The sequence below is a fragment of the Canis lupus genome, chromosome 6 (genome assembly GCF_011100685.1).
Source record: "Canis lupus familiaris isolate Mischka breed German Shepherd chromosome 6, alternate assembly UU_Cfam_GSD_1.0, whole genome shotgun sequence".
Lineage (NCBI taxonomy): Eukaryota > Metazoa > Chordata > Mammalia > Carnivora > Canidae > Canis > Canis lupus.
Window position 1 is genome coordinate 41943565 of NC_049227.1, and position 13987 is coordinate 41957551.

A 13987-nucleotide genomic window follows, 5' to 3' on the forward strand; every position below is an offset into this window, starting at 1 on the left:
CCCCTGAATTGGTGGTAGAGACCAGAGGAGGCCGGATTCCATCACAGCACGGATTCCATCACAGCACGAGAGAAAGAGGCACTCACAGGATGCATGCGCAGCAGGGCTGAGCAGGGAGCCCTGAGGTGCGTGTGAAGGAATCCGCTGGAGCCCTGATACAGGGCGACTGGACCCACCCGGCGTGAGGAGGACCTCCCTGGTAACCACCTGGATGGGATGGCAGACAGGAAGGGCAGGGGAAGCAGCCATCCAGGCAAGAGGTGAAGCCAGAGCAGGCCAGACTCAGGAGAGGAGGGAAGCAAAGGAAGGGGGGACCTCATGGCCGCAGATGCCCAGGATTTGGAAACTAATGCGGTGCAAAGGCTGGAGAGAAGGAGACCTCCACCTGAACAGGGGACAAGACTGGGGCACACATCTGGGGAAGGAGAAGACAGTGTGGGCTCAGACAATCACACTGGTTATGCTCTCAAAACCAGGCCACGGCAAGGCAGCTACTCCCAGGGCAGCCAGGCACAGGCCCCTACCTCTGCGTGGCACTTACCATGCGTCCACTTGTTCTAAGTGTCTGACAACCACTCACTCCTGTAATCATCCTGGAAGCCTGATGATACACAAAGCCTCCCCATTTGACAGATGAGGAAACTGAGGCCCAGAGATTAAATGACTAGTTAGTTATAAACCCAGGCCTGCCGTGCTTATAACCACGGAGCTAAAACTGCCTCCTGGGAGGATGCAGCAAGGGTGCGGGGAAGGGACAAGGCAAGTGTAGGTGGACTCATCAGTGATGCGTTGCAGCATGCTTCTGAGAAAATCAAGGAAGCTCAGGGAGTGCATCCGTCCCTTGCCTTGGGTGAGGCTGCCCAGCAGCATGGGGTGAGTGTTAGGTCTCAAATAAGGGAAAGGAGGCTTGAGTCCCTGCACTGCCACTCTAGGCAGGACATAGGGGTGGGCAGGTGGGGCAGGTGGTCTTATGCTCACTTTAAAGATAAAGGAACTAAATCTTAGGAAGCTAATGTGACGCTCCTAAGAGGACACAGCTGGTGGGAGGTAAAGGCAGACCTGAGCCAGGTGTACTGATCCCAAGAATCCTGCTCCTTCCAGCTAAATGAATGGCAATCGGTAGCCGAGGGCAAGGCAGGCAGTAGAGGGAGAAATAGAAATGTTCCTTATTTTATCATTTTATCTAAAGCCACCCCTTCTTATATTCCTGGGAATGCAAAAAAAAAAAAAAAAAAACCACCCTCAGAGAGCGGTGGGGCAGGGGTGAGCAGGAGTTTTACCAACATGTGACACTGATCTGGCCCTTGCCACTCACACCCCGCAGTCCAGGTGGCCTAGAGGGATGCTGTGCGGTACCTTCTTCCAACCCCTGCGACAGACAGCAGAGTGACAGGCTAGGACATGGGCCCACCAGAGGGCAGGGCAAGGTGTGAGTGTGTAGGGTGCGGGCCTCAGTCTCGCTCTCTAGGGTCTTACTTCCTCATCTCAAACTCTGGACAGAGCCAGCCTAAAACCGAGATGTGCTTTCCACTTCCCAGAGCCCAAAAGGTGTGCCAGTGGCAGGCTCCAGTAGAAGCCGCATCACAGAAGGTGCAGGCACTGGCAAGAGCAGCCCCCGGCAGCACCATGCATGGGCAGAACCTTCAAGAAGGCTCCCAGGCCTGGGACTTCTGTGCCATCTCTTCCCGGTACCTGGAAACTGTACCTGTTACCATCCGGGACAGATGCATCCTGTCTCTAGGGCAAACAGGAAGGCAATAGGGGGCGTCTATGGTGCACAAAATCAAGAGATCCAGGAGTCTTGCCTCCCTGCTGATCTCCAGAGCAAGTATCCCCCCAGGTGGGGCAGGGGGCCGGTCCAGTCTCCGTGGTTAATAACTGTTAACTTGTAAGCCCTTCCATTCCTGCTGGAAGGCATGACCCTGCGATCATTCTTTTCAGCATTGCTGCTGCTCAGGTTGTAAATGAAAGAGCTCCTGCCCCTATCATTCTGCCTCTTTAGGAAGACAGCTCTGGCTTTGAGCGGTCCCCGCAGGGAGAGAGCAGCCTGCCCACGCAGTGCCCACCCCACTCCAACAAGGAAGCACGCCATGTGACCAGCTTCCTGAGCCCCCTCCAGTCCCCCTTGTCTTCCTTCAATTGCTCCAAGTAACAGAACATCCTCCTGCTCCAAGAGGCGGACAGACTAGATGGGAGATGGGGTGTCAGGGCTCACCTGGAACAGAAACATTGTGGATGTAGGTGGTTTCCGGGGCTGCAGGGTGGTGCATGGGAGCCTGCTCATGTGTGTCTGCATATTTGTGCATGTGTTCAGGGGCCTGGGTAATTTCATGTACAGCAAGTATGTGTCTGTGACCGGCTGTGTGTAGCTGCACATGTGTGGCCATGTGTGTATCCGCGCTTGTGTGTGTGTGTCCCAGGCACAGTCCCTGGCTGAGTGAGCATGGGCCGCACATGGCAGTGGGGGTGCTAGTGTGGGGCTGTTGGGTAGAAGGATGCGTGTTGGTGTGGGAACTAGAAAGCTGTGTGAGTCACAGCTTCGTGTCTTAGTGGCCAGAGGACCTGTGGCCGGTCACATACCTTTCTAGACCTCAGGTCCTCCATTTGTTAAATGATCCCTAGTTGCCTTCAGGGACACTGTGGGGCTGAAACCCTGGGCCATACAAGTTGTGTGCAGCCTCTGTCCGCCCCCAGGTCTCCCCCTCCCTGACCTGCATGCTTGCCCCAGCAGGCTCAGCCTCTGAAAGGCCCGGTCGCTGCCCCAGTAAAGGTATGACACACGTGTTGTACTAGTGCCAGAAGAAGGCAAGGAAACATGGCCCGTCCCTGACCCCAGAGGTACTAGCCCCCAGCAGCCGCCAAGCACCTGCTACACGCTGCAGCTTTCAGTGTGGTGGCACTTGCTCACCACGGACTCATGAGACAGGTACCAGTAAGGCCACTTGTCCCAGTCACACAGACAGGAGGTGACCAAGCTAGGATTGTGAGCTGGCCCTTCCATCTGTCTCAGAGCCTGAGCTCTTCCCTAGGAGGGGCTGACCCCTGCGGGCCCCAGCCAGCCTGCTGACTCCCTTCGCCTTCCCTGAGCTCACGCGGCCGGCAGGACCCTGCCCCTGGCTGCACCCTCCGCCCTGCCTTCTACTCCAGAGGGCTGGGAGGGTTGGCCCTGGGGTACTCGGCCACAGGGACAGGAGGGCGCAGGCGGGCGTCTGAGCCACCACGTCCCTTCCTGAGACTCCACCTTAGTATTCCTCAGTTGGAGAAACTGAGGCTCTCACATCATCCTCACTGATAAGGTGGACAGGAACAGGGCCTGGACTGGGGCTGGGTGAATGGTTTGGGGTCCTGGGGCCATGTCATGGGGCGTAGCGGGGGCGGGCAGAGACCGGGAAGAGGGTGGGGGGAGCGAGCAAGCCCAGGCCCGGTTGGTGAAGAGGGGAAGGGAGGTGGCCCCGCGATGGAAGGAGGGAGCCCTGCGCAGACCTACAGAGGGGCCAGGGCCGGCTTCCGGCGGGGCAACAGCGCCTCCTTCCGACAGCCGAGGGCACAGCGACGGCGGCTCCCCGCTCCCCCCCCCCCCACCGCCCCGCCGCCCACCTGCCGCCGGTCCCCCCCGCCCGTGCCCGTCCCCCCTCCGCGGCCCACCTGCCGCCCGTCGCCCCCCCCCCCGACCCCCCGGCGGCCCACCTGCCGCCCGTCCCCACCTCCGCGACCCCCCCCCCCCCCCCCCCCCCCCCCGCCGCCCGGTGCCATGGGGCCGCCGGTGCGCGGCTCTGCGTTCCGTCCCTCGGGCTCTCCCGGCCCTGCATGGTCATGCACACGGTTGTCGGCGACTTCTCTCAGCCTGTCTTCTGGCTCCCAGAGGCCACAGCCTCACCTGCGGTGTGGGGGTGTTGGGTTGCTCAGCGACCCAGGCGACTGCGGGCGGGGGGGGGGAGGGGGTGGCTTGGGGGGGCCCCGGACGCTGCGGGCTATCTTCCTGTGACCTCCAGGAGCCCGGCCCACAGCCTGGCAGCCCCGCAGACATCTCAGGAACATCTGCTCTTAGAGGGGCACAGGGCTGAGCCCCCGCGAGGCCAGGCCTGGAGGAGGTGTCCTCTGGTCAGGGAGGGGCCCGTCAGCACCACAACCACAGCCGCAGCCCTGGTTCAAGCAGGAGGTGCCAGGAACACAGGGAGGCAGCCGGGGTCACCATCTACAACGTCTACACCAATGGTGTGACCCATTTAGACCGGAAGAAAGCAGAGTTCACAGAGGTGGTGACCCCAAGGCTGCATACCTGGTAAGGGCGGGGCTGAAAGTCAACCGCAGGCCTGCCTGGCTCTGGGGGAAGGGGACCGGGCAAAGGCCGGACCATGGGAAGGTGGAAGATGCCGTGGGCCGCGCTGCCCCCAGGTACAAAGATGCCAAGGGACCCAAAGAAGACAGAGCTCGTGGATCAGATAGTAGCGCGCCAAAACCTTGTCTAGGGACTTCTCTGGAGGGCAAGAGGGCCATCACCTGGCCTCCTTTAGGGAAAGCTTCACCTTCAGATGAAGGCAGGAGTGAGGTGAGCAGGGGGCAGGAGCTGCGCAGAGTGGCCTGCGGGGGGAGGCACAGGTGCACCCGGTGGCCGGTGGCCGGTGGCCGGCGGCCGGCAGGTGCTGCCTTAACCCATGCCGGCTGGGCACATGTCAGGCAGGCGGAGATGATGAGTGGAGGTGGACCGGGCAGACCCAGAGGGTGAGAGCTCCCCCCGAGGTGTGCTAACTCTGAGGAAGCCTGAGAACACCAGGCTGGTGGAAACCTGTGAGACTCCGGGAAAGCCACGGGCACACCCTCAGTGTGCAAACAGAGCAGGATCCAGGACCCTGCCTAGGGTCATGGGAGCTGGCCCCAAGTGCCCTTGGCCCGCAGCTCCCCCTCACCCACTCAGACCATCTGTCTCCTCCCAGGGCCCTACGTGGGGTGGAGGGGGTAGGCCCAGGGGCAGAGCCAGCTCCCATTTTGGCTCCCACGACATGGTCACCGCACAGCCTATTGAAAGCAGAGAAACCTCAGCAGAGGAGCGGATATCTCCCAGCGCAGCCCCCCGCTTCTCTCCCGCCCCCGAACAGGCAGGATGGCCAGCACTACGCTGAGGGAAGCCGGCCTGTGGGGCCGGGGCCTGCCTGCATGCTGCACACACTTCTGAGACAGGGTGGGCTCCCCTGTCTGCTCTGCAGGGGTGCCACCTGCCAGCTGGCCCCTGGGGGCCACACTCGGCCCCGGCTCTCGGGTGCATTGACTCCTTCTAAACCATTTGTGGAGCCCCTGCAGCATGAGTGGGGACGGCCCAGCACTGTGGTCAGCACTACGGAAGAGTAACCACCTCTTTCCCCACGACCCATGCAGTTTCACAGCATCGCCATAGCCCCTTGGACCTTATCAAAACCTGGAATAATCTCTTGCAGACCATGCATTTTTATTTCCTAGGGCTTTTGGTTTGTGGTTCTGGTTCTTGTTTTTGCTTGTTTGCCTTTTTTTTTAATATATGTATAGAGATGGGGATCCCTGGGTGGCGCAGCGGTTTGGCGCCTGCCTTTGGCCCAGGGCACGATCCTGGTAGACCTGGGATCGAATCCCACGTCGGGCTCCCGGTGCATGGAGCCTGCTTCTCCCTCTGCCTGTGTCTCTGCCTCTCTCTCTCTCTCTCTCTCTCTCTCTGTGTGACTATCATAAATTAAAAATATATATATATATATATGTATAGAGATGAATGGATGCACACTAGATTAAAGCTGTGCAACCTGATAGGTTTGAACATATGTATACACCTGTGAAACCATCACCGCAATGAAGATAAACATCACCATCACCCCTAAAAGAGTTTCCTTGGCTTCTGGGCCATGGCTCCTTTTCCCTTTCCTCCCCCAGCCCCAGGCAACTACTGATCTGCTTTCTGACACTCTAGGTTAGTTAGCAGTTTCTAGAATTTTGTCTAAATGGAATTATGCTATATGTACCCTTTTTTATCTGGTTTCTTTGACTCAGCATTTTTTCCTATTACTGATGGAAAAAATGGAGCCTTGATGAGGAAATGCAAATAGTCAGCAATCATAGAGCAGCAGAGGCATTGCAGGTGTCCTGGCTCTGAGCCTAATATGCTGTCTGCACCACTTCACTCATCGCTCACTCATTCATTCACCAGAGAGTAATTGGGCACTTGGGTGGGCTTAGCCCTGGAACTAGGTATTAGAATCATAATGGCACACAACACAGACATAATCCCTACCCTCCCTGAGACTGCACGTCATTCATTTGCTTGTTCATTCATTCGTTCACTCACTCACCTGCTTAACAAATACTCAGTGCACAGCCACAGAAAACTGAACTTGGCACTGCCCCACCACCTCCTAGGCCACTTTGATGCTCATTTACCATCCTCCTGTCTGCCTTTTCGAGCTGGACAGTGGGGTGATGCAGGTGGGGATCATCAGAGGTGAGCTCTGTCCTCTAGGGCCATCCAAAGCAGAAGGAAAAACTCTAAGATACTATACTCCACTGGGAAAGCCCATGAGATTGCTAAAGAGCTAAGGCTGACCTTGCCGAAGGTATCACTCCAAACTGAGTGCAAACGTGAGTGATCCAGGCAGGGAGGCCAGGAGCTCAGGGGAGGTGGGGGCCTCCCCAAGCTCCACTGGCCAGAGCAGGCTCTGCAGACAGGGTGGGCCATGAGCGGTCCCTGGGTGAGCAGAGAGGAGTAGGAGACACAGAGGGAAGGGGAATGGTGCACCAGGTGGGAGCAAAACGGAGACAAAGACACAGAGGCAGGGCCAGGGAGAGCCCAGCAGGAAGACAGTGAGCTGAGAATTCTCTCTGGCTAAGTAGGAGGCCACGAAAACATGCACTCTGCCCAAGAGGATGTTGCATTGCATTTCTGTGCAGAATGGAGGGCAGGGGGGGTGCAGGGAGGATAACACTTACAGTTTTGTAGTCATTTACGATTGACAAAGTGCTCTTGTGTTATTATCTTATTTACTCAGTATACTCTTTGAGGTGAGTATTACCATTATTTTCCCTGTTTTACAGATAAGAAAACTGAGGCTCATATAAATCCAGTAATTTGCTCAAAAATAAACAACTCCTAAGTGATGGGGCAAAGCTTCAAGCCAGGATTCTTGTCCCCAAGACCAGTCCTCTCTTTTCCCTTTGTCTATAATTATCAAAATTTACTAATCTAAATGGGGCCCATGAGCATGCTTCTATAGACCACAGAATACATTGTTCGAACTTGGCATCGTCCCACCACTTCTTGTACCACCTGACCCACTCGCCACCCCACTATGAGCTGGGGACGGATGTGACAAAGAAGAGATCAGGAGGAGGGAGGAAGGAAGTGTCCTGGCTTCCAGGAGAGGAAGTTAGTCTTTTGGCCAAGGAAGCCCTTCCTAGTCCCCACATGCCTTCTGCCTCTGGCCTCCAGAGAAGGCTCCTAATAAGGGTCGCCTCTAGCCTTTCAGAATGGTTCCCAAGCCCTTGCCCCAGAGGCACCCGGATGGTACCCCTTCCTGTCAGCCTGGAGAAAGTGGAATGGAATTCACACCAAGAAGCAGATAAGCAGGTGCACCCCCAGGACCAGCCCCTAACTCATCACATAGGTCACTTATGAAGGAGAAACTAATATTTCTCTAGGGCTTACTGAGCTCAGAGCCAGGACTCCAGCTTACATCTACTGGTTCCCAGGCAGAGATCCTAACCACTGCTCTATCCTGCCTCCAACCACCCTCTGCTCACCAGGGGCCAGCCCTTGCCACTGAGGACTCGAATCTGACGTGCTGGGTGATGAGTACATCCTCGCCCGCTCCACAGCCAAGGAAGCAACAGCTCAGTGACATCAGGTAGCTTGCGAAGGCCATGCACTCCTAAGAGGGAGTGCAGGGGCTCAGCCAGGCCTAGCCACCCAGACCTGAAGTCCACACCCAAACTGAGAAAAGAGCGCATGGGACTGATGGGCCTCCAAGCGCCCCCACTTCTGTGACCCTGGCCCACAGCCCCCGACAAGGCCTCAGCTTCCACCCCAGGGTTCCCACGGTCTAGCAGGAAAGGCCCCAGGCCAGAAAGCAGGCTCAGCTCACACTCTGTACCACTAGTGTGATCTTCGGAGGCCACTTAGCCCCTGTGATTCGGTTTTCCCACCTGTAAAACAGAAATCACATGTTTCAGCCTCACACAATTATGGTCATTCAGTGAGACACGGAAATGTGAAACCACTTCAAAAAGACTACAACACTGCATCCTGCAAGGAATCCTTGTATCTGAAACTCCAAGGTCATGACCACCACAGATTTTATCTCTCTCCCACCTGCACCCCAGCCTTCTTGGCTTCAGTGTCCTTGGGGCGAAACTGAAGTTGAGTGGCCCCGAGGAAGGAATCTTCGTCTGTGTTTGTGGGCATGTGAGCCCGCTGGGCATGCTCTCCTTACGCGCGCGCACACACACACACACACACACACCCCTACTTCCTACCTACCTAAAATGATTTTTTAAAATGAAATCGGGGGGGGGGGGTGTCACCGCGCCATGTGCTCGGTCCACGCGGCCGCCGGGAGGGGGCTCGCCCCCTGCCCGGTGGCCGTTGTGCCACGCCCGTGTGCGCCTGCGGGGCCCCCCCTCCCCGCGTCCCCGGTGTGGCGTGGGGCGGGGCAGGTGGGAACCCCCTGGGCGCCTGTGGGGTTGTAATTTAAAATATATATATATATATATAAAATGAAATCATTCTTGGGGCCCCTGGGTGGCTCAGTTGGTTAAGTGCCCAAGTGGATTTCAGCTCAGGTCATGATCTCAGGAGTCTGCTTATCTCCCGCCCTCTGCCCTCCCCTGCGTTGCACGTGATCTCGCTCCCCAACTCTATAAAACAGATAGATAAACAAATAATCACTCCCCAGAAACATCTTAGACATATGCCAAAAGAATGCCAATGGCTGGAGCTTCTGAAGTCCCTATTATGTGAAGAATTCGGCAAAAACGATAGCTATGACTTAATGATCTTTCCACCAGATATAGCATTTGACATATGCTATCTCATTTAACGTCGCCTCCAAACAACCCTGGGCGTCACTTACGGAGGAGGGGCCCAGGACCAGATGGCCGGCGTGCGCTGCCACAGGGGTCTGCCGGTTGCCCCCCACCTCTGTCCTCTTGTTTGCCCTCCGGACAGAATCAGCTGGGTTCTTGCATCCACCCTGCCCCACCACTTGGCCCAAGAGGGATGGTGGCGGTCATGAGAAATGTTTGCAGCGTGAGAGAAAGCAGCCGGCTGAGGTGGCAGGGAACAGTGTTAGGAGAATTGGAGCACTTCATCCAAATACAAAATTACCTCTTTTGTTATTGAGAAACGTTAACTTGCTGTTTCATCAGTTAACTTGCTATTTCATTATGCCCTCTTCCGGCCGTCGTGTGCGGAGATCCTCTTGCTGGACGAAGGGCTCCTCTCTTAGCCAGGCTGCTTCTCCGCCGTCCGCTCTCGTGATTAGTAGCAAGCTCAGCGGGTGCAAGTGGCTTTCAAGGGAAGACCGGTGTCCTAGCAGCCACGAGGTTCCTTCCCAAGCTAAAAAGAAGTCATTTTTAATCCCTTGGTGTGTCCTACCTCAATGGTCCAGAGCCCACGTAGCTGACCCCGGCCCCTGCATGATGACCTTCTTCCTCTCCACAGCTCGAGGCAGGCCGGGAAGCCTGAGGGTCCTCATGCTGCTTTCCAGACTCCCGTAGGCCCCATGTGTGTGGCTGGAAGGAAATGGAGGTTGCTCTGGTCAACTTCGAGAACTCAGATGAAATCCAGGAAGGGCCAGGCTATGCCGCAGACTTTGACACAACCAGCCCAAAAGGCCGGCCTGGGAGCAGCCCCTTCTCCAACTGGAGGATCCTCATCGGCGACAGCACCAGTCCTGAGACGGCCTTCTGCAGGCTCCCAGGAGACTATGTCGATTCCCCAGGGCCGGAGGCAGTGGTCTTGAATGAAGGGAACCAACGGGTGATCATCAACATTGCTGGGCTGAGGTTTGAGACCCAGCTCAGAACCCTCAGTCAGTTCCCTGAGACCCTCCTGGGAGACCGGGAGAAAAGGATGCAGTTCTTCGACTCCATGAGAAATGAGTATTTCTTTGACAGGAACCGGCCCAGTTTTGATGGAATCCTGTATTATTACCAATCAGGTGGGAAAATCCGGCGCCCTGCCAATGTCCCCATCGACGTCTTTGCTGATGAAATCTCCTTCTATGAACTGGGTAGCGAGGCCATGGACCAGTTCCGGGAGGATGAAGGCTTCATCAAGGACCCTGAAACACCGCTCCCCACCAATGACTTCCACCGGCAGTTCTGGCTCCTCTTCGAGTACCCGGAGAGCTCCAGCGCTGCCCGCGGTGTGGCTGTGGTCTCTGTGTTGGTTGTGGTCATCTCCATCACCATCTTCTGCCTGGAAACACTACCGGAGTTCCGGGAGGAGAGGGAGCTGAAGGTGATGAGAGACCCCAGCCTCAACATGAGTAAGACAGTCCTCTCCCACACCATGTTCACTGACCCCTTCTTCATGGTGGAGTCCACCTGCATCATGTGGTTCACTTTCGAACTGGTGCTCCGGTTTGTGGTCTGCCCCAGCAAGGCTGACTTCTTCAGGAACATCATGAACATCATTGATATCATCTCCATCATCCCCTACTTTGCAACCCTCATCACAGAGCTGGTCCAGGAGACAGAGCCCAGCACCCAGCAGAACATGTCCCTGGCCATCCTGAGGATCATCCGGCTGGTGCGGGTCTTCCGCATCTTCAAGCTCTCCCGGCACTCCAAGGGGCTGCAGATCCTGGGCCAGACACTCAAGGCGTCCATGCGGGAGCTGGGGCTGCTCATCTTCTTCCTCTTCATTGGGGTCATCCTCTTCTCCAGCGCCATCTACTTTGCCGAGGTGGATGAGCCAGAGTCCCATTTCTCTAGCATTCCTGATGGCTTCTGGTGGGCAGTAGTCACCATGACAACCGTGGGCTATGGTGACATGTGCCCAGTCACCCCTGGGGGGAAGATTGTGGGCACTCTGTGCGCCATCGCGGGGGTCCTCACCATTGCCCTCCCTGTACCTGTCATTGTCTCCAACTTTAACTACTTCTACCATCGGGAGACTGAGAATGAGGAGAAGCAAAGCATCCCCGGTGAAATCGATAAAATCCTCAACAGCATGGGCTCAAGACTGGGCAGCACGGACTCTCTTAGCAAGACCAACGGTGGCTGCTCCTCTGAGGGGTCCAAGAAGTGACCTGTCCAGGGCTCCGTGGCTCCCTGAGTCTCCCTGTCTATGTCTCTTTGTCTTTCTCTCTGTGTTTTTCTCTATATGTCTCTCCCCTTCTCTATCTCTCTGTCTCTGTCCCCACACCCACAGCTTCTCTCCCCCCTCCCTGCCTCTTCCTCTCTGTTTTTCCAAAGACCGAAGTTTATCCCTTGTGAATAGCAGGCCATCTTGGACTGCAAGCTGTTTGAATAAATCCATACTTCTGCTGCATTTTCTAAGCTGTTTTCTCTCAACCAACAATTGGAAGATTTCATCCTTGTTTTCTGTGAGGGGTACTTCTGGGTCCTTGCTGCTCGTCTTTGTTCCCCAGAACCAGCAGTATTGGCATCCCTGGGAGCAAGAAAATGCAGAATCTGAGCCCACCTCAGACCTACTGAATCAAAATTCTCATTTCAACAAGATCCCAAGTGATTCATTTCCACCTTAAAGATGAAGAAGCACTGGCTTTGGTCTTCCCAAAAGGAGGCATATTAAAAGGCCGGGGAATGCTGTGAGCAATGAGTAAGAGCTCCGGGTTGTTTAATAATAATATCTTACACTTGTGTCACGTTGCATAAATTTTCCAAAGCTCTTTCACCAACAGTATCTCACTGCATCTCAAAATAACCAGTAGAACAGATTTGGTTATTATTCTCACATTGTAGATGAGCAAACCCAAGGACAGCGACTTACTCAGAAACGGTGACACAATCAATGCCAGAACCCACACCTACCTACTAGTCTAGAGCTCTTTCTGTTTGTGGATGCTTTGGAATTGGAAAGAGAGGGATGTGAGGGCTCTGTCTTTCAGAGGATCCAGGCAGCAGACCTCTGGGCAGGAACACTCTTCCCTGGGGACTCCAGCATCTCCACGAAGCCTGGGGAGTCACAACCTGCCTGGCCCTTTGCTCCTCAGTCCCCTCCTTGGGCAGTGGACAAGAAGAAGCACTCCCAGCTGCTTCTCACCTGGCCCATCTCTGTGAGTCCATGCACAGGCTGGCAATCCTGAGTGTGGGAAATGTGTGCAACCAGAGCCTCGGAGCTCTGCTCCAGGAAAATAGACCTGTCCACCTGCCTTGGGGTTCAGTTCCCACTGAGTTATGAGCAATTGACTACAAGCCCGTGGGGCAGCTGGAGTGAGAGCAACAAGGCCCTAACACATGTGCCCAGATTCCAGGCCCACCTAAGGAGGGTGGTTATAGCAGGCTCACCCGAGGAACTGCCCTCTTGGGAGTGGATCCTGCTCAGCACACTACACTCCCAGGATTAGGAAATGGAGTTGGAATTCCCCAAAAGACAGAGAAGGAAGTTTTTACTCTATGCTCCCACCACCACCACCACCATTCATCTCCTCAAGTAAGGAGGCCTGCACCTTCCTCAGGCCCAATGCCTAAGTCTGGACGTATCTCAAAAGTGCATCAGCATCAGAATTCTGGGCATCTGGGCTGCAGGTCACTGCCCAGTTCCACTTCACACAGTCCAAACCACACAATCCACACACAGCACACAATCTGGAATACACCCAGCTCCACACACCCTGCCAGACACAGTGCTGCAGCCAGATATACCACCACCATCTCCCATTCCATGACAGCCTAACAAATGCACTGCTTCTCTTCTTTCTTGTTGTCCTTAGTCCATGCCCTAAGAAGCTGGACTTAGTCATCTGTATGGCATTTCGTGCTCTAAAAACCCCAATCTCTTTCCCATACTTTAGCCTCGAGCTCTCACTTAGTACTGAGTCATGTAAAACCCGGATAAGACATCACTGCGCTAAGACCTGGACAAGCAGGATTCCTGTCCTAGGCCTGAGCTTCAGGGTTCTGGGCTTTGGGGTATCTTCCTCACAATCTTCTAAGTCCCTTTCTAATTGCTCTCTTTCAGACCACTCTCCAATTCCCTACCCATCCCTCATTCCCAAGTGTGTGGAGTTGGCCAGATGTCACAAGGCACTCCTGGATTCACACATGTGGAATCATGCTGAAGCCCTATGCTGGGCTCTGGCTCCAGGCTGGTGGCCTGGTGAGCGGATTGCTCCCCCTGGCTGGTGCAGCATCGCTTTTACAGGATCACAGCCTGTACAGGTGCAGCCGAGAAGAGGCACAGGGAAGCCTGGCCTGGAGCATGCCCCCTGCCTCCTTCCCCCTGGGGCTGCTTTGCCTGGTGGACAGGATCAGAGGAGCCCAAGGGGACCTAGGACCCCTTCTCTCTCTAAAGGCCTAGCTCTGAAGGTCACTCACAGGACCATGTCTCAGACCCTTTTGCAGCTTCCCAGGGCAACACCTGAGCTTCCAGAAGGCCACCTTCCTCAAGCACCCTGGCAGTTTGGCCTCCGGGGGCAGTTTGAACTGCTCCCCTCACACTGCCCTCTGCCCAGGCCCAAGGCAGTCCTCTCTCCCTGGAAGTCCTGCCCAGATCACCTCCCAGCAGCTGCAGAGGAACCAGTGGGGTCTGCCCACTGGTGACAAGGCCCCCTCCCTTTCTGTTAGGTCCTGGCGGGGAGGACAGGAGGAAAGGGGACACCCAAGGAGCCCCTGCCCTCCTCCACAGCTGATTCCAGGCTTCTAAAAAATAAAACGCATTCCCCCATGGAGTGGAGCCTCCAAAGGCCCTTTGAAGTGAGAGGAGTAAAGCCACCCAGTGTCCCCAGAGACCACAGTGTCTGCCCAGCCACATCCCTGAGACAGGAGAACGGCTGCCCTCAAACGC

The 13987-nt window shown here is 55.8% G+C and overlaps 1 protein-coding gene across 1 annotated transcript; it reads left to right on the forward strand.

Moving 5' to 3' along the window:
- The first annotated feature begins 1626 nt into the window (after window positions 1-1626).
- On the forward strand, window positions 1627-11266 carry KCNA10 (potassium voltage-gated channel subfamily A member 10). Its single transcript, XM_038538945.1, has 3 exons — window positions 1627-1688; window positions 4157-4282; window positions 9730-11266. The coding sequence occupies exons 1-3, from the start codon at window positions 1627-1629 to the stop codon at window positions 11264-11266; spliced, it is 1725 nt and encodes a 574-aa protein (XP_038394873.1).
- The last annotated feature ends 2721 nt before the right edge of the window (window positions 11267-13987 follow it).